Below are 25312 nucleotides of genomic sequence, written 5' to 3' on the forward strand. Positions count from 1 at the left end.
TTCAATATCACCTCGGCAGGGTGTTGCAGAGTAGGTTGTACTGAGAAATAATTGTTTAGAAAAAATCTGGGTAAGTTGCGCCGTTTCCAATTTAACTAGCATTGAAGTTGGCCAATCAGGTCGTCTTCTAGCAGAACAAATGTTGCTTTTTCTTACATAGCTTAAATTTATCACATCCGAAAAATGCACATTGTAACTGGTAATGATCATGTGTTCAAGTTGTAGTTAATGGACCAACAAATGTCTTATCATTACCGTGTTTTAGCTCGTGCAATTGCTTGAATTTGCGCGTGCAGCGACTTAATTGGCTAACTTGGTCGCCAATTAAATCTGAAACGACGTGACATAACGAAGTTTTTTCAGAACAAATATTTTTCATCAGAACGTACCCTGCGACACCCTTACAAGCTTTTCAAACTGTTTCTGACCACCGTGCATAAAGACAAATCGTTGTTTAACGTTGTTACCACAAATCTTACAAATTACTGACCGATTTACTTCAGATTTTTAAATGATACTCTAATAAACGTTCGAACGGACATAGGCTACATATTTTTAATACATACAATACTCGTATGTAAATATACACATGTAATTTATGAAGGGAAAACGTTGTTAGCAAAAATCTCGAAAACCTCTTGACCGATTTAAATCACAATTTTACACGACACTCCAATAAACGTTTGGACGGACATGTGCCACAAATTTGTTTTAAATGTGTAAGGTGTTTAAATACATATGTAATACATGAGGGGGAAAGTTGTTAGCAAAATTCTCGAAAAGTACTTGGCCGATTTATTTCACGTTCTTACACGATATGCTAATAAACGTTCGGACGAAGACACATTACACATTTTTAAAACATATATGTTATATAAATATATAATTAATGCATAATGCGGAAACGTTGTTGGCGAATTGTTCGTAAACTTCTTGACCAATTTACTTCAAATTTTTCCTCAATATTCTAATGAAAGTTTGAACGGATATAGGCTACATATTCTTTTAATATATTTATAAATTGGGAAAAGTTGCTAGCAAAAGTATTGGAAAGTTCTTGACCGATTCACTTCAAATTATATTTGGACAGACATAGGCTATAACATTTTAATATATATGATATATACAGGTAAATTTGTACGATATGTATAACAGGGAAATATTCTTAGCAAGAGACCGATTTACTTCAAGTAATTAAACGATATACTAATAAACATTTAGATGTACACAAGCTATATATTTACTTTTTGCTATGGTTGCTGCTTCTGGGCTTCGTGACTGTGTAGAATAATTACTTATTTGTATTTTCAGCTGCCAGTCACTTTCGTTTGTTTTATATTTAATTTAACATACTGCTATGAGTTTTGAGCGTGTTCTGTTCGTCTTCAGGCGTTTATACATAACGAAATTTTTACTTAAAAATAAAATGACTGAGACTAAATTAACATAGGAATTTTTGTCTGTTGTTCGCTGCTGACGTGGCTGTTGGGGTATTTGGAGATGGGGATGGGCAGTGGTTGGCCAGAAACTGAGTCTGCTGGTGTGGAACTGTGTCTCGTTGTTTATTATGATGCACCACCCTGTTTTGGGTGCAGATGGTTTTGCATCAGTTGTTATGGCGTGAAAAACGTGTGACACAGTTTCTTATTTGTCAAATGTTCACTTACGATTTAGGCGTCCCAAAGCTTCATTTGCATCATTGGTACACTGGCAAAGCTCTTGTGAAACGTTGCACTCTTGTACTATTTATTTTGACACTTAGGTTGTTGTTGTTGGTGAGGTTTAAGTAGGAAACTTATTCACAATACAAAACCGCCAGATACAGATTTTGATGAATCTGGCATTTACAAAATTACCTGCAACCAATGCAACGAATATTATATAGGCCAAATCTTTGAAAACCGAAGAGAATCTCGAAATTTTGCACAAAATTAGAAAAATGCAAAAGAATGCATACGATGGAAGAAATGAAAATTTTCATTCAGAATACGAAATATGGAGACAATGTTCTTAATGAAATAACCAGGTTCAAGAACTCAAAATTCTTGTGTAGTCTTAACCCATTTCTAATGCAATAGATTTAAGATGAGTCAATGTAAAAAAAACGACTACTAGGCCGTCAGTATCGCGAATACCGATGTAAAATGTGAGAGTTGACATTCACTCAGTCACCGCAAGGCCGCCATATTGTACTAAGTTTATAGTGTTTAAAAGAACGCAGAAAAATTTGTGGCCGGCCGCGGTGGTCTAGCGGTTCTAGGCGCTCAGTCCGGAACCGCGCGACTGCTACGGTCGCAGGTTCGAATCCTGCCTCGGGCATGGATGTGTGTGATGTCTTTAGGTTAGTTAGGTTTATGTAGTTCTAAGTTCTAGGGGACTGATGACCACAGATGTTTAGTCCCATAGTGCTCAGAGCCATTTGAACCATTTGAACCAAAAATTTGTGTAGTGAATTACATCGACAAAGAGAGCAAAAATAAATAGTGCAGTAGTGTAACGTCTCACAACAGCTCCGCCAGTGTAAAAATGATGCAAACGAAAATTTGGGACACCAAAATCGATAGGGAACAACAGCCGAATAAGAAAATGTATCACACGATTTTTGCAGCATAACAACTGATCCAAAACTATCTGCATCCCACGCAAGCTGTGGTGTATATTACAAAAAAACAATGAGACATAGTTCCACACCAGTAGAAGACATTACTGGACATCAGTTTTTGACCAACCACTGCCCCCCCCCCCCCCACCCCCCTCCAAATACGCCAACAACCTCGCCACCAGCGAACAATAGACAAAATGTCCTATATTATTTAACGTAAGAAACTTTATTTTTAAGTGACAATTTTCTGTATGTTTAATCGGATGAAGATGAGTAGAACATGCTCGAAACGCTTTGCAGTTTGTTAAATTAAATATAAATAAAAAGTGACTGGTAACAGAAAATTGATATATACAGGTTTTCTTTTAATTCTGACTTTGAGATAGAAAATTGTGCGTTGTGCTGTTCTGTGAAAGTGTAGGGTTTCGTTTTCTTTCACGAAGTCAGTTTCAATTACCATAGAAGGGCATGTAAATCATTGGACAATTTCTTTCTCCCACATATATGTTTTCTCTTCATATGTATCTGCAATGATAGACAAAGAGAAGAGGGGGGGGGGGGGGGGAAGAGATGGACACATGTTGGGGGAGGGGAGGGGTTTAGGATACATATCCAATTCCCATACTTATTTAACAACAATACTGTGAAGCAGTGCTGGGTTCACTAGTCATAGTTATAATCGACAGTACGTATAACTATAGAAACAAAGATTTGCCTTCTACACTCTGTTCTAATGAGACGTACGTTTACTTGAAACCAAATATCTGACATCATACTCAAATACGTCGAAGTAGTCTCAAACAACAAATTACTGACTTGAGCAGTTCATGGATTTATCGAGTTAGAGAGACTGTCGGACGTCACTCAACGACGTGGGCACATTCTGAGAAACGTTAATTGCGCCTATTTCATCGCTATGATAGGAGTTATCGCGGTTTAGTTTGTTTCTATACAGTCGCTATCATGGCATGTAAATGTGCAGGATTTTTAAGGCGTATGTCTAAGGAGCTATGAAAGGGTGTCGTTTCATATAACAACGAAGTACCCGCCTCTAGCGCTGAGGTCGCTAGCGTAATCCTACTAAATCCTTGAAATAACCAACAAGTCAGTCAAGTCTATTGACTATTGAAGATCGCACAGGGAGTTACCATAAGAAGTAGAGCTCACCCATGGACACCCAGTATATTACTGGTACTCTTAAAATCACAGATGGAATTCTGTAAAAAATCCGAAATGAAAGGAACTTCAATACGAGTAAGATTTTGGGTGAACTGCAGAAGGAAATAGTGCACACATTCCTCATCCAAATAAAACACGAAGATATAAGGGCAGTCAGATTGAAACGAGACAGGTGTAAGTAAACAGTTTATTATTTTAAAAGTAAACGCCATAACTGTTAACCCATGTATTCTACTGTGGGGTAAGACGGTCAATGCCTTCAAGGAAAAATGTTCGTGTTTGCACACGGAACCGCGATTGTAGCCAGGCGTGCATTTCTTCGTCTGAAGGAAATCAACGGCCACGAATGTCTTTCTACAGGGCTACAAAATACAATTACAATCGCATGGGGAGAGATCGGGAGTGTATGGAACGACCATGTTCGACAATGTTTCTGGGTGCATTACATTATCCCACCTCTCGGCATATGAGGGTGCGTTCAGCATTGTCGAACATGACCGTTTTGTCTCTGTACGGATGAAGTGATCGCTATAGCAAAAATCTACTAATATCAGTATTGCTGGCCCCTGTTTAGATCACAATCGAGGTAGAATCTTCCTACACGTTGGTCAGGGCCTGAAGATGGCGTAGTAAAACGCTGAAACTGGTTGTCAAATAAAATAAGGTTGGAAACTAGACCCCTGAAACGTGTTTAATTTGATATCCATGACCGTTTTGGTCGTCCAGGTATTATGGTGTGAGGCGTCATAATGTGGCATGAACGTACTGACTTCGAAATCTTTGAATACGGTACACTCACCTCTATTTGGAAGTGCTTTCGACCCTGACTTCATTTTTACGGATGACAATGTGTGATCACACAGAACAGTGCAAGTGGAGAAGCTCTTGGCGAATGGACTGTCCTGCCCGTTTCCCCGAACTAAATGCCATAGAGTACAAGTGTGGAATGGGTTGGGAAGAAGTAATGCAACACGTCCAAGTGCACCAACGACTAACAGCAGTTGTCAACCGCGCCGGTGCAGGAATGGAGCGTCTACCACAAGAACTCCTTACCAGCCTTGTGAATATCAAGGGAGCATGTTCCAGGGCATCCACTGCCGTCGGTGGTGATCACACATCCTGTTAAGAGTCACCTCTCGCAGTTTATAATGTCCAGGGGACCATTATGAACCGTGGTGGCTTCAGCGAAATTAGGATGATTGAATAAAGGTACTATTTCTGTTCGTCTCATTGCGTACTTCTTTCAGTTACCTTTTGCTCCTTACTGTAGCAGGTCTTTCTATGTATAGTCCTAATTTCCTCTGGCTATGTTATTTGGCAGCGACACAGCAGGTAAAAGTTATTTCCGTTTTTACGATCTTGACTTCAGATTTACCAAGTGTGCACTAAACAGAGTATAATGCAGAACTCAAGATAGATTGCGAAACAAACATCTGGAGATCACAGTGTTTATGCAACCATAGCTAGTATACCTGATTTCATATGTACACGTTACAATGTCGTACGAAACAAAAAAGGTCTTTGTATATTTGAGGATCTTCATGATGCAAAAAGAGCACTTGTTCGAAGGGGCATCTTCAATTTCATAAGGTTTTGCAGCAAAAGGATCAGCGGCCTTGCCACAGTGGTAAAACCGGTTCCCGTCAGGTCGCAGAAGTTAAGCACTGTCGGGCTTGGGTAGCACTTGGATGGGTCACTGTCTGGGTCTGCCGAGCGCTGTTGACAAGCCCTTGCGAGGCCAATTGAGGAGCTACTTGATTGAGAAGTAGCAATACCGGTCATGGAAACTGACAACGGATGGGAGAGTGGTGTGCTGACCACATTATCCTCCGTATCTGCATCCGATGACACATACGGGCTGAGGATGACACGGCGGCCTCTCGGTACCGTTGGGCCTTCAGAGCCTGTTCGGACGGTGTTTGTTTGTTTGAAACAAAAGGAGTTGCTGTGCTTCAACTAAAGTGCAGCACTAGCTTATTATTCCTTCTTAGTTATTACGTGTCAGAGTCCATTACATAGACAACAGCCCCGTTTACCATTTTAAGAAAAAGTCCGGTGGCTGAACGCAGGTAAACAGTTGTTTGTTAACATCTTTCCTTTCGTAAGTCTAACATGGCATTAATGAATAAAATGGGAGGTATGACAAAAATAGTAAATCAAACATCTAGCGGTACTGTACATAATCCATATGTTATTTCTTTCAAATGTTTCTTCGCAGAAAGCTTTATCTATAATGGATATCTATGCCGGTTGAATACGAGCGTTTTTACTATGTTATATCTATTATTGAGCTGAATATTCCCTATATTCGTCCAGTGCTTAAGAATCGCACACATTTTGAAAACTTAGTACACTTGCATCTTCTGTAGTGTTACCTTCAAAACATACGTGGCGCCGGCCGGTGTGGCCGTGCGGTTAAAGGCGCTTCAGTCTGGAACGGCGTGACCGCTACGGCCGCAGGTTCGAATCCTGCCTCGGACATGGATGTGTGTGATGTCCTTAGGTTTAATTAGTTCTAAGTTCTAGGCGACTGATGACCTCAGAAGTTAAGCCGCATAGTGCTCAGAGCCCTTTGAACCATTGAACCATACGTGACCTATGATTTGCCATTCGTATACAGTGGGTACTGCCTTGAAACTGATATGAAGAGGTAACTTTTAAGTGCGGCATGTCATCGAAGCTGGAACAGCTTCTCTGATTTGTGGACACCGCATCTGGTAAATCGTGGACGATTGCTAAGGTCGAAAGCTTAAGAAATATGGTTAAAAACTGAAGGAGAGCATTTAGTAGAATGGTATAATTGTTACTGTGCAACAATACTGTCATTAAGTAGACCTATCGCTAACCTGGTGTAACGCTGAACGTGTTGCTCCAGCATATCGCAGTGTCTCATCTTGCTCCAAACTGTGTGTACTTTCAGTAGCGACCGCTGCGTCAGGGAAGTTTTAAAACCCAAAGAGGCGCCCTGTCTTCCCGTATTCTAGTCGTTATATTCTAACCAGACGAAACTTATCCACGTGTTACAAGAAATGTTTGTGTGTGTGTGTGTGTGTGTGTGTGTGTGTGTGTGTGTGTGTGTGTGTGTGTGTTTTTATGCGGGATACACATCACTTGGACTTCTCATTCATCTAACACACCACCACCGTTCATTCCTGTGATATTATCGGCTGGCGAAACACTAACAACGTTCGTCTCATTAATACCACAGCTATAATTTACACTTTTATAGGTGCTGTCAGGCACGTTATTCATCTAGCAAACGTTCAGGGCCTGTTTTCTTCGATGCTACAAGCTGTCGTGGCTTCACCGAATTTTGATTTTCAGCGTGTGGTTTGATGCACATCTCTGAATGGTTGAACCATTCTTTTTTTCTCTGTTGGCGGTAGGTGGATGTAATGTCACTCATTTCTGATGATTGTTGCATGGTTCTGCTAACTTCACAAATATTTGTGTTCCGAGTAGACAATGTCATTAAGTAGACCACATGATAACATGCAACTGCAGTGCAGTTCATATACACAGCAAATAAACTACACACATCAAAAAGAGTTTTGCATCACCTTGGTTCCGAGAGTTCTGGAAGCTGTACAGAAAACTGGAATAGAGATCAACATAAACACCACTTCCGCCCTTTTTATTGCTCATGAAAATCACATGTTGCATGTTATACCACCATACAGCGAGACCTTCAGATGTGGTGGTCCAGATGGCTGTATACACCAGTACCTCTAATACCCAGTAGCACGTCCTCTTGCATTGATGCATGCCTGTATTCGTCGTGGCGTGCTGTCAAGAAGTTCATCAAGGCACTGTTGGCCGGCCGGTGTGGCCGAGCGATTCCAGGCGCTTCAGTCTGGAACCGCACGACCACTACGGTCGCAGGTTCGAATCCTGCCTCGGGCATGGATGTGTGTGATGTCCTTAGGTTAGTTAGGTTTAAGTAGTTCTAAGTTCTAAGGGACTGATGACCTCAGATATTAATTCCCATAGTGTTCAGAGCCATTTGAGCCATTTGAAGGCACTGTTGGTCCAGATTGTCCCACTCCTCAACAGCAATTTGACGTAGATCCCTCAGAGTGGTTGGAGGGTCACGTCGTCCATAAACAGCCATTTTCAGTCTATCCCAGGTATGTTCGATAGGGTTCATGTCTAGAGAATGTGCTGGCCACTCTAGCCGAGCGATGTCGTTATCCTGTAGGACGTCATTCACAAAATGTTCACGATGGTGGCGCGAATTGTCGTCCATGAAGACGAATGCCTCACCAATATGCTGTCGGAGGATGTCATTCACGTATCATACAGCCGTTACGTCGCCTTACATGACCACCAGCGGCGTACGTCGGTCCCACATAATGCACCCCAAAACATCAGGGAACCTCCACCTTTCTGCACTCGCTGGACAGTGCGTCTAAGGGTTGGGCTGCCTGAGCGAGGCATGTCATCGACAGATCCTATCTCTCTGTATCTCCTCCATGTCCGAACAACATCGCTTTGGTTCCTCTGAGACGCCTGGACACTTCCATTATTGAGAGCCCCTCCTGGCAAAAACTAACACTGAGGGACGGATCGAACCGCGACATTAACCGTCTAGGCATGGTTGAACCACAGATAACACGAGCCGTGTATCTCCTTACTGGTGGAATGACTGGAACTGATCGGCTGTTGGACCCCCTCCGCCTAATAGGCGCTGTTCATACGTGGTTGTTTACATCTTTGGGCGGGTTTAGTGACATCTCTGAACAGTCAAAGGGACTGTGTCTGTGATAAAATATCCACAGTCAACTTCTATGTTCAGGAATTCTTGGAACCAGGGTGATGTAAAACTGTTTTTGGTGTGTGTATTTTGAAATGAGTCAGAATTAATAGCTATTTCAAGGCACATTTTTTTCAACATAAAGTGAGCTGTGGTCCTACATTCACAAAGTTGTAGGGTCGAGAAATAATTTGTCATTTTTCGGGAAAATACTGATTCTGGATGTATTTATTTTTTTCATTGTGCGTCTGATGAACAGTAGATGGGGTGAATAAAATTCATATCACTGCCCAGCCACCAGGATTTAGGTTTTCTGTGGTTTTTCTAAAACCACAATTAAAGACAATTCCCGGATTTTTTCTTTTGTAGAGGAAACGACCGATTTCCCTCCCCATTATTCCTCAATCTTGTGGTCCGTTTCTAACTAACTCGTCGTCAGCGAGACGTTTAACTCTAGTCGTCCTTTCCAGGTAACAACAAGACATTCTTGGACGCCGGTGAAAAAAGTTATTGGGACAGAAGAATTTTTGCTGCCGCTACGGTATCTAATGACGTATCTCCCATGCCGTTCCGCCTCTGCCATTGTCTTACAGTGTTATTACAGAATTACCGTTGTCTAGGTGTTCAGAGAATATACACTGCCTGAAAAAAACCTGAAACACACATAAAACATGGTCGGATGTCAATGTAACTTCTTAGACAAATATACCACTGACGTACATGCGAACGGCTAGAGTTGACATTCTCTGTGACAGGTAGAACGGTTATCAGATTACATTAGTGCTATTTGTATTTAATGTTGTTACCATGCCTGTAGGGTATATAAGGGGCGTGAACAACGTGAGGTACTGTGTTATCAATATATAGGACACGGAGATGCCGCGTACTCGTATGAGCCTGCGTTATCAACACGACACAGTTTAAAGGCGGCTCGTTGTGGGTCTCCATTCGGGATACTGGTCAAATCAACCAATATCCAGATTTCTGGGGCATTCGGATGTGACAGTAGTCCGATGTTGGACTGCACGGGAATGTGAGTGCAGGCATACTCATCATCAAGGTTCCTTTCGATTACGTCTGTCCGCCATAAGAAGGGGCTGCGTAAGCGCACCAAGTACAATATGTGATCAAAATATTCGGACACCTGGGTGAAAATGACTTACGTGTTAGTGGCGCCCTCCATCGGTAATGCTGGAATTCAGTATGGTGTTGGCCCAACCTTAGCCTTGATGACGGGTTCCACCCTCGCAGGCATATATTCAATCAGATTCTGGAAAGTTTCTTGTAGAATGGCAGCCCATTCTTCACAGAGTGCTACACTGAGGAGACGTACCGATGTCGGTCGGTGAGGCCTGGCGCAAAGTCGGCGTTCCAAAACATCCTAAAGGTGTTCTGTAGGATTCAGGTCAGGACTCTGTGCAGACCAGTACATTACAGGGATGTTATAGTCGTGTAACCACTCCGCCACAGGCCGTGCATTATGAACAGGGACTCGATCGTGTTGAAAGATGCAATCCTCATCACCGAATTGCTCTTCAATATTGGGAAGCAAGGAGTTGCTTAAAACATCAATGTAGACCTGTACTGTGATAGTGCCACGCAAAACAAAAAGGGGTGCAAGCCCCCTCCATGAAAAACACGATCACACCATGACACCATAACACCACCGCCTCAGAATTTTACAGTTGGCACTACACACGCTGGCAGATGACGTTCACCGGCATTCGCCATACCCACACCTTGCCATCGTATCGCCACATTGTGTACCGTGATTCGTCACTCCACACAACGTTTTTCGACTGTTCAATCGTCCAATGTTTACCCTCCTTACACCAAGCGAGGCATCGTTTGGCATTTACCAGCTCTAACATGAAATCCAAGTTTTCTCAGCTCCCGCCTAACTGTCATAGTACTTGCAGTGGATCCTGATGCAGTTTGGAATTCCTGTGTGATGGTCTGGATAGATGTCTGCCTATTACACATTACGATCCTCTTCAACTATCGACGGTCTCTGTCAGTCAACAGTCGAGGTCGGCCTGTACGCTTTTGTGCCGCTTCACGTTTCTACTTCACTATCACATCTGAAACAGTGGACCTAGGTATGTTTAGGAGTATGGAAATCTCGCGAATCTCACGTACAGACGTATGACACAAGTGACACCCAATCACCTGACCACGTTCGAAGTTCGTGAGTTCCGTGGAGCGCCCCATTCTGCTGTCTTACGATTTCTAATTACTACTGTGGTCACTGATATGGATTAACTGTCAGTAGGTGGCATCACAATGTACCAAATATGAAAAACGTATTTTCTTGGGGCTGTCCGGATACTTTTGATAACATAGTGTACATAGTTCTTCATGCAGACACACTTCTATACCGTCCGTTCCCTACCTACACTGTTGGCTGGCGGTGGCAAATTACGTCTTGTTAGCTACTCAAAATGTATACAATTGAGTAAAGTCAGAGTACGTCGCGGGTCATAAGCTGGTGTCAACAACTCGCAGAATCTCTTGTAGTCGGTCAGCGATCAAAATGTTTCTTTTTGAATGCCGTACAGTCTAGGATCGGTATTCTAGTCAGGCAAAAAAGCCGTGAGCATCGAGAGAATCATCCAACCGACGCACCAGATTGATGATAGCCGTCTGATAAAACACCGTATCCTGCTTCGTGAAGACGTCCGAAACCGCCTGCGGCACATCCTAGTCCGACAAGAATCTTCGACCCTTCAAGACCTTTTTTAAGGAATCGAAGGCGTTATAATGGCATGGGGGGGGGGGAGATCGGGAGTACAATACTGATGCTAGAGTGTCTCCAACTTGAGTCGGCGTAACTTTTGTGTTACGATATTTGCCTTACGGGGACGTGCCTTATAATGAAGCAGCATCACTCGTTGTCCCAGTTTTCCCTGACGTTTCATCTTAATTGCATGCCGTAATTTCTCCAGAATTCCTCATTACCGTTGTCCAGTAATGGAGGCACCATGATCCTTGATATCAATAACCAATGGGCCCCGGTAATCAATGAATAGGGTGAGCATCACTGTTCCAGCAGATGACTGTCTCTTGAACTTCTTGGGACGGGGAGACGACGGAGATACCACTGCATCGCCGACGCTTTCGACTCCGGTTCTCAGTAGTAGCAGCCAAGGAAAGAATAAGAGCACGTCAGTCCTGTCTGGACACATATGGTAATAACGTCGTCATAGTTCACGTTCTCTATTTACTGCACGCTCGTCGTAAAGATAGACTGCCTCACTGATTCCTTACCTACATGTCGGTGCGTGTATATCCGCAACCGAGTAACGCTGTGTTGCATACACACGGCAGCAACGCCCTCAAACGGAAACTTTTTGATTGCTCCTCACAGTAACGCAATGTGAGCTAACAGTGTGCCCATGAATTGCGGCTAGTTTAAAAAGTTAATACTCTCTGCTAGTGGAAATACTGCTTCCTGGAAATGGTCACGCAGGATGGGAGGGGAGAGGGAGGGAAGGTCACTGACAATCAGTGGCGATGGTACGTTGGAGTGTACATGTCTTCCAAGTCTCTCATTTTCTGTAAAATATCCCATAAAGCACATAGCAGTCCCATCATTTACAGCGTCCGCGATGCCGACAAATGTGGAACTTTCGCACCCACCTCACACTGCTACTACCTGCCTCAGGTACCAACCAAGTATTGGCCACGCAAAATAACCCTTCAATTCTCTGCAGGTTGGCTCTTCGCTTGGTAATGGTTCCTTTGCCAACCCATTAAGAAGTGGCAGTGTCTTTCTGTCGTCCCCTTCAGCTTAGCAATTCGCCTCCGTAGCCGACTCCGCTATCACATGCCTGTCGGAGGTAGCCGGTTCAAAACCTGCTGCTGGAAGAAATTTTCGCATCAAAATTTAACCTGGATTAGATTCAGAGTTTCCTATAGAGTAGAGACATAAGACACTGTTCATGGTGATCCGTCAGTCGGATCCGAACATTAAGCACGACGGGGCACTCGGTGTTAATCAAGAGAAGTAGCGCATGTGCCACAACTGTGTTCCACAATGTCCTTTCTCCCATTATAATACAACACAAACGTCAGACTACACTACGCACATACCCATTACAATGAAATAAACTGAACAGATACACTTCAGGCACAACTCTCATACACACTGTCAAAAGAAGCCATTTTCTACGGAGCAAAAAATCCCTTTCCAGCTAGGCGGCTGAAGAAACTCTCAGTGTCTACCTTCGAGCAGAGGCATACGACTTGGTTTATTGAGGCTTAGCAGCACTGCTCTCGTGACCCACTGGTCACCTAATAATGCGTGTGACTCAATCCCATATTTTTTGCAGAGTATCATCACAGAGAATGAGTTCAGATACTAAAATCACGATCTCCAACAGAATAAGGAGCCATCATGCTCTGCATCACATTTTAATGGACGTCCAACTATGTCCCATCAACTTTTTGATCGTACCAAAAAAAGAGATTTCCACTTATGTCAAGAAAGACACATTTTGGCGAATGGAGATTGTTGAAATGACAGAACTACTTCATCTGTTCACTTTATTGCATGATGGCATATTTCGTAGTTTTGGTTCATTTTCTACTAAATATAAATAATTTTCTTCAAACATTGTGTAGTAAATAGCAGGACATATTTAATTTTGTATCAGATGTCAGAATTTGTTTCCGTTTTATTCCCGTATTGATCACGGGATGAGTGACTGCATACCTGCCTCTCTGCGCAATTAGTCTAATCTTATTTTAGTGGTCCCTACAAGAGCGAAACCTATGGTGTTGAAAATGTTCCTAGGTTCTTCACTTAATGTTGGTTTTTCAATCTTTGTAAGTAGGTTTTCGTGGAATAAGTTCCATCTGTCTTGAAGAAACAGTCAATTCAAGGCATTTCCGCGACGCTTCCCCTGAGTCGAACAAATCTGTGACCATTAGTGCTGCCGTTCTTTGTATACGTTCAATATCCTCATTAGTCCTATTTTTTATGGGTCCCAGACACTTGAGCAATATTCTTATGTGGGACGCACAAGTGTTTCAATAGTTGTCGCCTTTGTAGAACGAGTGAATTTCCCAGTACCCTGCCAATGAACCTCCCTTACCATATTGAGCCTATGTCATCATTTCATTTCATGTCCCCACAAGCTGTTATACCCAGTTATCTGTATGAGCTGACGGATTGCAGTTGTCACTTAATGATGTTGTATTCGTGGGCTACTCTACGGCTAACCATTAAAATTGCAATACCATAGAAGCGACCTGCAACAAACGTCAAATTGGCGTGAAGCGTACAACATGCTTGTACTGTATGGGGCAAATAAAAGTGGCGCAAAGAACGGAGTACCAGGGTAGAAAGAAACACAACAGAGGGAAGGAAATACAGTATCAACCTGACTACACAGCAGATGTTGGAAGAGATCACCACTCATCTGTTGGCACATTTTGGTGCTGGTCAGCAATGTGCTGAATGCGGATCGAAGGTGGACTGCTAGAATCGCAGCAGTCTCATCCCAAATGTTCTGCAGCAGTTGTTAGAGACTATGAGGACTGTTGCGGTAAACCTTGGACTTGAGGGCTCCCCACGCAAAGTAATCGAACACTGACAGATCAGGTAACCTGGATGGCCAGCTAGGGCCGCGACAAGACTGACTTCTAACAACTCTGTCAGGCGTCAGAATTATGTGAATGTGCTCCAAGGTTCGGCCGGCTGTATGGGCAACTCAAAAATGGTTCAAATGGCTCTGAGCACTATGGGACTTAACATCTGTGGTCATCGGTCCCCTAGAACTTACAACTACTTAAACCTAACTAACCTAAGGACATCACACACATCCATGCCCGAGGCAGGATTCGAACCTGCGACCGTAGCAGTCGTGCGGTTCCGGACTGAGCGCCTGAACCGCTAGACCACCGCGGCCGGCTGTATGGGCAACTGCTTCGTCCTGTTGGAAGTAATTGTAGTTTCTTCCTCCTCCACTCCACATAACCTGTGATTCTGTGAGTTGATATAACCACTCAGGTGAAACCAGGCTTCATCAGACATAAAGACCAAATCCATGTCCAAGCTATTCATTGTTATCTTAGTGAACAGCCACTCACAAAAGCGGAAGCGCCGAGGAGCATCCGCTGGTTTTATTGCATCAGCAACAGACTCTCGGTAGGGATGCAAGTGCAAGTCCAGTTGGAGTATTCGTCCACACAATCGGCGTGATATGGTGGTCTGTTACAACAGACGTTGAGTTAATTTGGTAGGACTCTGAAGCATTTTCTGGTGAACTGCAGCCACGTTTTCTGGTTTTCGGGCAAGTTTCGGAATGCTTTTTGGCTTGTTCAAAACAGATCCTGTCTGATGCCATTTTTGGACTAAGCGTTGTACGGCACTCTTTGCTGGAACTTTGACACGATTAAACTTCTCAGCAAACAGTTGACCACACCATTCTCACGACATTGTTGTCACGTAACTTTCCACAATTAACACCCGCTACTCCACTGTGAGTACGATCGTCCCCTTTGCACTGCTCCACTCACACTGCCACAGCCCTCACAACGCCCTGAACCGCTGTAGATCACATGGCGGGCGTATACGTAGTGTGCACTTTTCGGTTGGTTATATGCATACATTCACGTCCACTTGTATCCACTCATCCAGACCACTTTTATTTGCCCCACCCTGTATATGTAAGTGATGAACCTTTAAAAGCAACCGCACACAGTAGGCAGGCGTAAAGTCAGTCTGTACATAAGGAAAATTACGCTGCTGGTTTCTCATATAGTAATCGCATTTGAATGTTGGTAGTCTACCAGCACGTTTCGGAAATCGATAGCGGCAGGATTGAGACCTGTCGAGACTGGTTTATAGTTCTGCAGTATTGCTGCTCGCGTTTGAAGGGATCCTACAGATGGCATGCGAATAATGAGAATAATGAATCGATGGGCTCAGGAAGGCCGTACTTAACGCCATGTATAATCTCAGTGGCCTTACACGACTAACACCCGGGAGAACAGATAATTTTTATGCTCGGACGAGTGGAGTAGTACAGCCATGTCAGCACATTTTGTCAGGCATTGGGCTTGTTTGCAGCGAGACAAGTATCCACACAGACAGTGCAGTGACGTCTGGTGCATCAGACGACCATGCGGCAGCAAAGCGAGGCTCGCTGACCGGTGCACCCCGCCATTCCCCCCCCCCCCCAAAAAAAAGCGTGTGGTACCACGCTCTGGTGCAACTCTTTCAAATGGATGCCACCTGGGCGATTTGCATGTCTTTAAAACCAATAGTACCCGGTTTTCCTCGTACGGTCACCCATCCAAGTACTAGTCAGGCCCAGCATTACTTACCTTCGATGATCGGGCACGAACCATTGTTACCAAAGACAACACATGGCACCAGGCCGTATTTTCAGACGAGTTCCGGTTTTCTGCACTACATCACGGTGAATGTATCTATCGATGTATCAAAGGAGAACGAACGTCGTCAGATTGCGATCATCGTCAACATGCAGGCCCTGAGCCTTGGCCTGATGCTGTGGGTGTCACTGTGTACGGTCATAGCATGGAATGATACACTACTGGCCATTAAAGTAGCTACACTAAGAAGAAATGCAGATGATAAACGGGTATTCATTGGACAAATATATTATACTACAACTGACATGTGATTACATTTTCACGCAATTTGGGTGCACAAATCCTGAGAAATCAGTACCCAGAACAACCACCTCTGGCCGTAATAACGGCCTTGATACGCCTGGGCATTGAGTCAAACACAGCTTGGATGACGTGTACAGATACAGCTGCCCATGCAGCTCCAATACGATACCACAGTTCATCAAGAGTAGTGACTGGCATATTGTGAGGAGCTAGTTGCTCTGCCACCATTGACCAGACGTTTTCAATTGGTGAGAGATCTGGAGAATGTGCTGGCCAGGGCAGCAGTCAAACATTTTCTGTATCCAGAGAGGCCCGTACAGGACCTGCAACATGCGGTCGTGCATTATCCTACTGAAATGTAGGGTTTTGCAGGTATCGAATGAAGGATATGGTTCAAATGGCTCTGAGCACTATGGGACTCAACTGCTGTGGTCATAAGTCCCCTAGAACTTAGAACTACTTAAACCTAACTAACCTAAGGACAGCACACAACACCCAGCCATCACGAGGTAGAGAAAATCCCTGACCCCGCCGGGAATCGAACCGGGGAACCCGGGCGTGGGAAGCGAGAACGCTACCGCACGACCACGAGATGCGGGCGAATGAAGGATAGAGCCACGGGTCGTAACACATCTGAAATGTAACGTCCACTGTTCAAAGTGCCGTCAATGCGAACAAGAGGTGACCGAGACCTGTAACCAATGGCACCCCATACCATCACGCCGGGTGATACGCCAGTATGGCGATGACGAATACACGCTTCCAATGTGCGTTCACCGCGATGTCACCAAACACGGATGCGACCATCATGATGCTGTAAACAGAACCTGGATTCATCAGAAAAAATGACGTTTTGCCATTCGTGCACCCAGGGTTGGGTTGGGTTGGGTTGTTTGGGGAAGGAGACCAGACAGCGAAGTCATCGGTCTTATCGGATTAGGGAAGGATGGGAAAGGAAGTCGGCCGTGCCCTTTCAAAGGAACCATCCCGGCATTTGCCTGGACCGATTTAAGGAAATCATGGAAAACCTAAATCAGGATGGCCGGACGCGGGATTGAACCGTCGTCCTCCCGAATGCGAGTCCAGTGTCTAACCACTGCGCCACCTCGCTCGGTCATGCACCCAGGTTCGTCGTCGAGTACACCATCGCATGCGCTCCTGTCTGTGATTTATCGTCAAGGGTAACCACAGTCATGGTCTCCGAGCTGATAGTCCATGCTGCTGCACACGTCGTCGAACTGTTCGTGTAGATGGTTGTTGTCTGGCAAACGTCCCCATCTGTTGACTCAGGGATCGAGACGTGGCTGCACGATCCGTTACAACCATGCGGATAAGATGCCTGTCATCTCGACTGTTGTAATGATACGAGGCCGTTGGGATCCAGCACGGCGTTCCGTATTACCCTCCGGAACCCACCGATTCCATATTCTGCTATCAGTCATTGAATCTCGACCAACGCGAGCAGCAATGTCGCGATACGATAAACCGCAATCGCGATAGGCTACAATCCGACGTTTATCAAAGTCGGAAACGTGATGGTACGCGTTTCTCCTCCTTACACGAGGCATCACAACAACGTTTCACCAGGCAACGCCGGTCAACTGCTGTTTGTGTATGAGAAATCGGTTGGAAACTTTCCTCATGTCAGCACGTTGTAGGTGTCGCCACCGGCACCAACCTTGTGTGAATGTTCTGAAAAGCTAATCATTTGCATATCACAGCATATTTTTCCTGTCGGTTAAATTTCGCGTCTATAGCACGTCATCTTCGTGGTGGAGCAATTTTAATGGCCAGTAGTGTAGTTATATCTGTCGTCCAAGCTCATGCCCTGCCATTTCACTGTTGCTACCAGAGCTGGTAGCTGTGTGCTCTACATTTCTCACACTGTATACCCCTAAACCACTTACAAATTCAATCAAGTATTCTTATTGCTATATTGCATACGCACAGCAAGTAAAATTTCGTGATTTACTATCGTTGCTGGCGTTTTTCTTTTGACGTTCCCAAGTTTACATTACTACAGTTAGCAATGCACATGACCTACCACGCTAGTGGCTGAGTGCTAACGTCTGTGTGCAGCGCCGGCGGTGCTGGGCGGCGTGTCGATCCTGTTCCCGCTGCCGGCCCCGCGCGACCCCTACCACGAGCTGCACCTGCCGCGCGACCCGCCACTCTACCCGCAGCTGCACTCGCCGCCGCACACCGCCTTCTCCTGCGCCGGCCGCTCCTGGGGGCTCTATGCAGACGTCGATGCTGCCTGCCAGGTAAACGAGACGCTGATCCACTTTGCCTAGTTTTGTATCCAAAGAAATCCTGCCACCTCAGTCTTATGAGGGGCGTTCAGTAACTAATGCACCACATTTATTTTTTTCTGAAAGCAGGTTGGTTTTATTCACGATTCCAATATACTGTAGTATTCCGCACTCTTTTGGCTGCAAACACCTATTTATCAACATAACCTCCGTTTCAGCCTCGTAAGACGCAAGCAATTCTGCACCGATGCTCTTACGTTGCTTTCAGTACCCCAACTGGTGGACGAATGTGTCAGCACTACCAACAGAGACATCCAGTTGAGCAATGAGGTGTTTGATTGTCATCCGTCGATCGTCTCCAATGAGAGTGTCCGCACGTCCTGACACTGCAGGAGTCACAGATGTGTGCGACCGACCTGCATGCGGGAGATCGGACAAGTTAGCGCGACCTTGTTGCGATGGTCACGGACGCGTCGCCCAAAGACTTATCGTGCTTTTGTTCACTGCCAAGTCTCCGTAGACATTCTGCAAGCGCTTGTGATTATATATGATACTCTTGTTTCCGATTAAAAAATAAATAAAATCTCAGAGACAGCAGCTCTCTGCTTGGAACGCACCTAAGTTACGGACGCCAATTTGAGGGCTACGTGTAGCGCTGCCATCTATCGTAACTTCATGAAGCAACAGAGACTGAAGTGGGTATATTCCTCGATCTCAGATACAGATTCAGTATTTTTTCAACCGAAATTGGCAGAGGGAAAAAAATTGTAGCATTAGTTATTCAACGCTCCTCGTATGTTGCCTGACAATCTCGGATCACTCTTATCCTTGTATTTGACACACGAAAGTTTTAAATTATTGGACAAAGTTGAATGCTTATTTCGTTGCCAGGTGTATCATAATTAATAGCAAAAATTAACACAGGATAAATAACACGGTAATAGAAAACAAAACGTTCCAACAAACGTGGCCCCGCAAACGAGCTATTTGGGAGGTAATTTTGAATGTATGGTTATGATCCGATACTGATTTGAGTATGAAATATTGTCCTAGTTAGTATAAGTGTGTTTGAAATGTGAACTTTTAGATCAATTGTGTTCAAATTTCAGCCGCGGGCTACGTTAACAAGAAATGAAATACTCCTTTAGCCCGTTACGCGTTACAGTTTACTGTGCTATTGTATGTCGTCCTCGTATTTAGATGCAATACCCCAGTCGTCTCTACAGTGAATTGTGAAACCTTCCAAGCAAAAAAATGGGTTCAAATGGCTCTGAGTACTATGGGACTTAACATCTGAGGTCATCAGTCCCCTAGAACTTAGATCTACTTAAACCTAACCAACCTAAGGACATCACACACATCCATGCCCGAGGCAGGATTCGAACCTGCGACCGTAGCGGTCACGCGGTTCCAGACTGAAGCGCCTAGAACTGCAAGGCCACACCGGCCGGCCCTTCCAAGCACCCTTGGATCATCTCGTATAGATTAACAAGTTCGCTGCTCCACTTCAACCTCATCAACGGTAGTACTGTACTGTTCTCTTCTGATAGGACTCCACGTAGAAAAAACAGAGGACAGAGGCTACCTGATCCTGGAGGCCAAAGTGTAGACCATGCTCCAGCTGTCCAACCTGGACCATATTGGGCTAAACTTCAGCAGCGTTCTCGAAACAACCTTAGCGACATGTGAGCGGACCCACAACATATCGATCTAGTCCCCATACAATTCGACTCAAATTTTACCCATGGCCCATGTTTAGGAATGTCGTACATGAATGTGACTTACTGACACCTATCACTGCTGATGTAAGACGACTCTAACCGTAATATCATGTTGTTGCCATCACCTATACGAGACAAAACTTGGAACACTCCCATTAATGTTGCCCCCAAAAGGAAACCGAATATCGCCGATCCCAGCGAATGCACATCATTACCACCCACTCCTCATAAATTATACCATGGTGGGTCTAATCTTCTCTTTCCCATCAAATACGGTCTTACCACAGACATGTTCGCACCTGTTTCCAATAAAAAGTTGTGTTTCCTTCCATCCATTACGCAATTTAAGCAAAATTCCTCCTCTGCACTCGATTCAGTTATGCTAGAATTTACTGGGAGCGTCACTCTGGCCCAAGAGACCTCAGTATGGTCTAATGCCAGGTTATTCCCATTCCGTGTCGTCCTGTCATGTCCCCTCATGTCCCCTATACTGCCTACAGTCCCATTCTCGATATCCTGCCCTTCCACATTTTCAAGGGCGCCTTGGGACAAGGGTGGGGGTGAGGGGAGGAGGCACCCTCTTAGCTCTCAGAGAAAGGAAAAAAATATTTTATTTTTCAACAAAATGTTTTAAAACACGGTATGACGCAGGTTTTTAAGTGTTGGAACAGCACTTTACGTACGGGTACATTCCAATCACAAAGTCACCATTAGTCTTTCAATCGAAAATACTCTGTACCCCATATCTAGTCCTCCCACCTTAAAAACTATCGTCTGGGCACCTTTGCACATTTTCTACTCATTGACTAATGGGAAGCCCGTAGTATGTAGCGACGATGGTAACATCTGACGTCAGCGGAAGGAAACACTTCTATCGCGGACACGAGTCACTGTGTCTATTTCTACTATGGCTGTTGCCGTTTCTAATGCACCCGCAGTCTTCCGAAAATTCAGCTCCTACCTTCATCGATACATCGGAAGGTAACACCCATAGTATGTGTCAAACGCTCTTTGTTCTGCTTCCTGCAGAAGTATCTTACTCGTGTGATCACTTACAGTCGACTCATATCTATTGACACTGATTTTCCTTATTCTATCCGCGAAACTTTCTGTAGATTCGCCCACTCTTTGTTATGCAGTAGTTAATTGCTCCCGATAAAATCTACAACTATTTTGTCTCCTATAACGCTGCAACGAGCCTTTCCTCAGCACTTCAAATGTCTGAGCAATTCTTAATTCCTCATAATACAGCACAACCGTTCGCGCGTCTCCAACTCAACATAACGTGCCCACATCCAACAATTGCCCCTCTGACAAACAAGCCAGCTTTGCAACTGTCAACGGATTGTTCACAAACGCCACTTGTCCTAGAAAACACGGAACACCTCTGTAGTGGTAATCCCTTGTTTCCCATTACTCATTATGAAGCCTGTGTCTACATCAATAGGAAGAAATGAAGGAAGAGCGATTAGAGTTTAACATCCCGTCGACAGCCTGGCATAATGACAGGATGGAGAAGGAAATCAGTTGTGCCTTTTTCAAAGGAACGTTTTCGGTATTTATCTGGGGCAAATAAGGGAAATCATGGAAAACACAAATATGGATGGCCGGGCAAGGTTTTAACAGTCATCCTTCCAATGCGAGTACAGTGTGCTACATCACCACCTCATACAGCTACATCAATAGCAAAAAATACCACAATAAAGGACTTAATATTAACAACACTTAGAAACTCCACAAACCATTCTTAATCCTTACGCCTGAATGACAACCTTGCAAACTCTCTACATTCTCTGGAAGAAAGCTCAGGCCTTTTTATATATAACACAGGTCTCCACTGTAGTTTAAGTGTTTGGAGCACTACGCCCCTGAAAATTACACTGCACACAACTAAATGGGTGCAAGCTAGCATTTGTTTCTTTAGTTTTCCCCCTAAACTCCCTGAAATCGTCGCCTGAGTCCACTTTCACGAATTGAACCTTCAGCCCAACTCGCCAAGCTAATCGACCAGACAGTGTCAACCACTGTAATGAATACAGCCAAAACACTGTTGTCACTCACCACGCTGCGTTGACGATGCTGACCCGTGAAGTCGCTCGATGACACTGGCAGCACTTCTGGCTCCAGCGAAACAGAATCATGGAGCGAAATCCCCACGCGTGGAAGGTTATCCTAACCCAGAAAATTGATTGTGAGTAGGTCCGTGCTTTTAAGATCTAAGCTGTGAGTTTAATGTGCTCAATTTTACTAGATGACGCTAATTTTTAATGGCCCAAGCTGTAGATCTCTAAAGTGGACACTTATGCAAACAATAATTAAGTGAAACGAGTGTAACAGAAATAGTATATCATTTAAATACGATGATTTATTCACCAAAACCATCAATCGTATGCACAAACTATGAGAAAATGTGCGCTGATTTAAAACACAAAAGCTAGAAATCTAATTAATGGCTTTAATTGAGTAGCAGTGTTACTCGATTGAACGAGAAAGTAAGCCTTCCTGACTGTAATATCGATAAAAAGGTGAACTGCAAGGCTTGTGAATTCTACATGACAGTGACTCTAGACCAGGTGACTAATTGCAAAACGGACATACCAAGGTGAATTTGAGACAGAAATGCAAGTGAGGTCCACGAATGCCCTAGCTATCGGTGCTGCTATTTTTGCTCACCATAATGATGCACGAACGCCGCGATAAACACTGCCGTCGTGCGCATGGCTCTTGTTTGAAGACGAGGGTGTCGGCCGCTGTGACCGAGTGGTTCTAGGTGTTTCAGTCCGGAACCGCGCTGCTGCTACGGTCGCAGGTTCGAATCCTGCTTCGGGCGTGGATGTGTGTGATGTCCTTAGGTTAGTTAGGTTTAAGTAGTTCTAAGTCTAGGGGACTGATGACCTCAGATGTTAAGTCCCATAGTGCTCAGAGCCATTTTTTGAAGACGAGGGTGTGTTGTTACTGGTCCAGCTGCATTGCCGGCTCGTTTGCTATGTGGCGCTGATCTCTCTCTCCCACGTACGCAGCTGACATGCACAAGATGCGCACAGGTACACATCCGTGATAACTCAATATCCGCACTTGTAACGTCTGTGTATGAAAATCTCTGTGCGAACTCTACCACATCTTCTAAAAAGTCCGAACACTACTGCGTTCTCCGAAGAAGTCCGTCTACATGAAGAATACTTGCACGTCTTCTGAAAAAATCTTAAGCAGTGCGCTCCTCCACGTCTTCAGAAGTAATCCCCTAGACTTTTTCATGGATTCTAACGCCCAGCTTTCTTTTCCCGCGAAACTGTGCCTGCTCGCCAGTGGTGTAAGATGCAGAAAATAGTGGTCCAATAGCGAGGCATTTTCTATGTTTTGAATCCTGCATGCGTCGCATTTGTTGCCAATCACACCACAAAACTCCCTCCTATAACTAAAAAATTTCTGCTTCAGCGGTGTCTCCGTGATGTCACTGAGTAAAGTACCAATGGCACATTTTCGTGAGCAGCAACTAGCCTTGCATTAAAAGCCCCCTGAAATTCAGAGAGCAATGCACGAAGCTAGGCCATCATTTCTGTAGGCTGTGTTTTCTTCCAAAAAGCGTCGTATGGCTATCTGCAAAGACCACTTGAAAAACACGAAAAAGCTGCGCTCTCCTGCTGCTCCCTAGCCTTATTTCAGCCACTGGGCATGCCGGGGCAAAAGATACACAATAACCCCTACCCCATGCTGTTCTCTGACATCCTCACTTCCATGAAGGCAGCATCTCAGCTACCAGCCTGCTCTCTCACCAAAGATTCGTTTTTATCTCCACATTCCGTATCCGGTCGTATCACATCCTACGCACTGTGCTTTCTCATGCACACGAAAACCTTCCAACAACGAGTGAGTTCAGCACAACATTAAATGAAAAAGGAAATGAAATTGGCATACAGATTAGCCTGCCGCAGTTCAGTAAATGCAGAACTATTATTTTTAGGATGATACCCAAGTCGATGAGTGCATACTACCAATTCCTTAGCTGTTGTGGAATCAGAAGTGGTTCATTAAAAACATCATTTTTTATATAGGTCAGGGTGGATGACCTCTACGGTGGGTGACTGCAGCTGGACTGCTAGTGGTGAGATAGGCGTATAGCTCGCAGCCCTACACAAGATTGCAGTGGTATGCAGGTGGTTACCACATGATTGAGCATCATTTCGTCATGAAAACAGAAGTTTTAAGTATTCCTTTTCATTCCACGGAATAGTGACAGATGGGCAGTTTCTTCTGAATTCATAGATTCCACCATCGTGTTTCTATGATGTCTTGTTATTCGTCACCAGACACGAAACAGGATAGGGAGAAACAATGAATTCACTCTCCCCAAGCATTCTTGATGCTGCAAGCTAGAGCTGGTGATGTTATACTTGATCCAGTCGTCCATGGCAGCAATACTTCTGAGACCTCTATAGACGCTGGTGAAACTGGACTGCTAGCAGTCAGGCAGGCCTGTAGCTCTCCACGCGAGGCGTGGTTGTGGTGGTGTGGCACGTGGATCAGGTGGTCGACCAGTGTTCCGCTATGAAAAGAGTAATGTTAAGTATTATTAGTATTATCTTTATTCCATAGCAAACTACAACAATCGTGATAGTGCAGGGCGGCGATCAGCTCCTTCCAAGGCACCGGCGTTCTTAGGTTATCAAGCAGGCTCTTGTCATGTCAGAGTGCGGCGCCGCCCTGAGCAACGGACAGCGGCTTGGGAAAGCAGCGTGGTCAGCAGTCCGCCATGTCGCTGACAGGACCAAACGCAAGGCAGCGGAAGTCAGCCGGTGTAGTTAGCTTCACCGTCTGGCACGCATGCACAACTCGGTTCAGGACACGCTGTGCGTGCAAAATCAAACTTTGGATCCCAGTGCGGATGGCAGTGGCTCACAGTGGTGATGTGTGCCGGCACAAGAGAAAACAACCAGGAAGTGTTTGACGACACTGGCGGTTACTGACAGAAACAACGTTATATGTCATACGCGGTGACAACGGATACAACGTTTGCTCATACAGGCAGTGACGGACAGGAACGGTTTGATGGTTTACGCTGAACCCTGGACCTCGAATTTGCGGCCAACAGCAGTTGGAGGCTAGCCAGCATGTGGCGCACAGGTCGGAAGGCACAAAGTCAGCAACATTTAGACTTAATGCT

General features: G+C 44.7%; 1 protein-coding gene across 1 annotated transcript in view; it reads left to right on the forward strand.

The window, feature by feature from the left end:
- Positions 1 to 25312, forward strand: part of LOC126470362 (U-scoloptoxin(01)-Er1a-like) — a 98235-nt gene that overhangs the window by 48697 nt on the left and 24226 nt on the right. Inside the window, exon 2 of the mRNA XM_050098160.1 lies at positions 18258 to 18442. Within this exon, the coding sequence (XP_049954117.1) occupies positions 18258 to 18442 (185 nt within the window). The remainder of the gene's footprint in view (positions 1 to 18257; positions 18443 to 25312) is intronic.

Source organism: Schistocerca serialis, chromosome 3 (assembly GCF_023864345.2).
Source record: "Schistocerca serialis cubense isolate TAMUIC-IGC-003099 chromosome 3, iqSchSeri2.2, whole genome shotgun sequence".
In the NCBI taxonomy this organism is placed as follows: Eukaryota; Metazoa; Arthropoda; class Insecta; order Orthoptera; family Acrididae; genus Schistocerca; species Schistocerca serialis.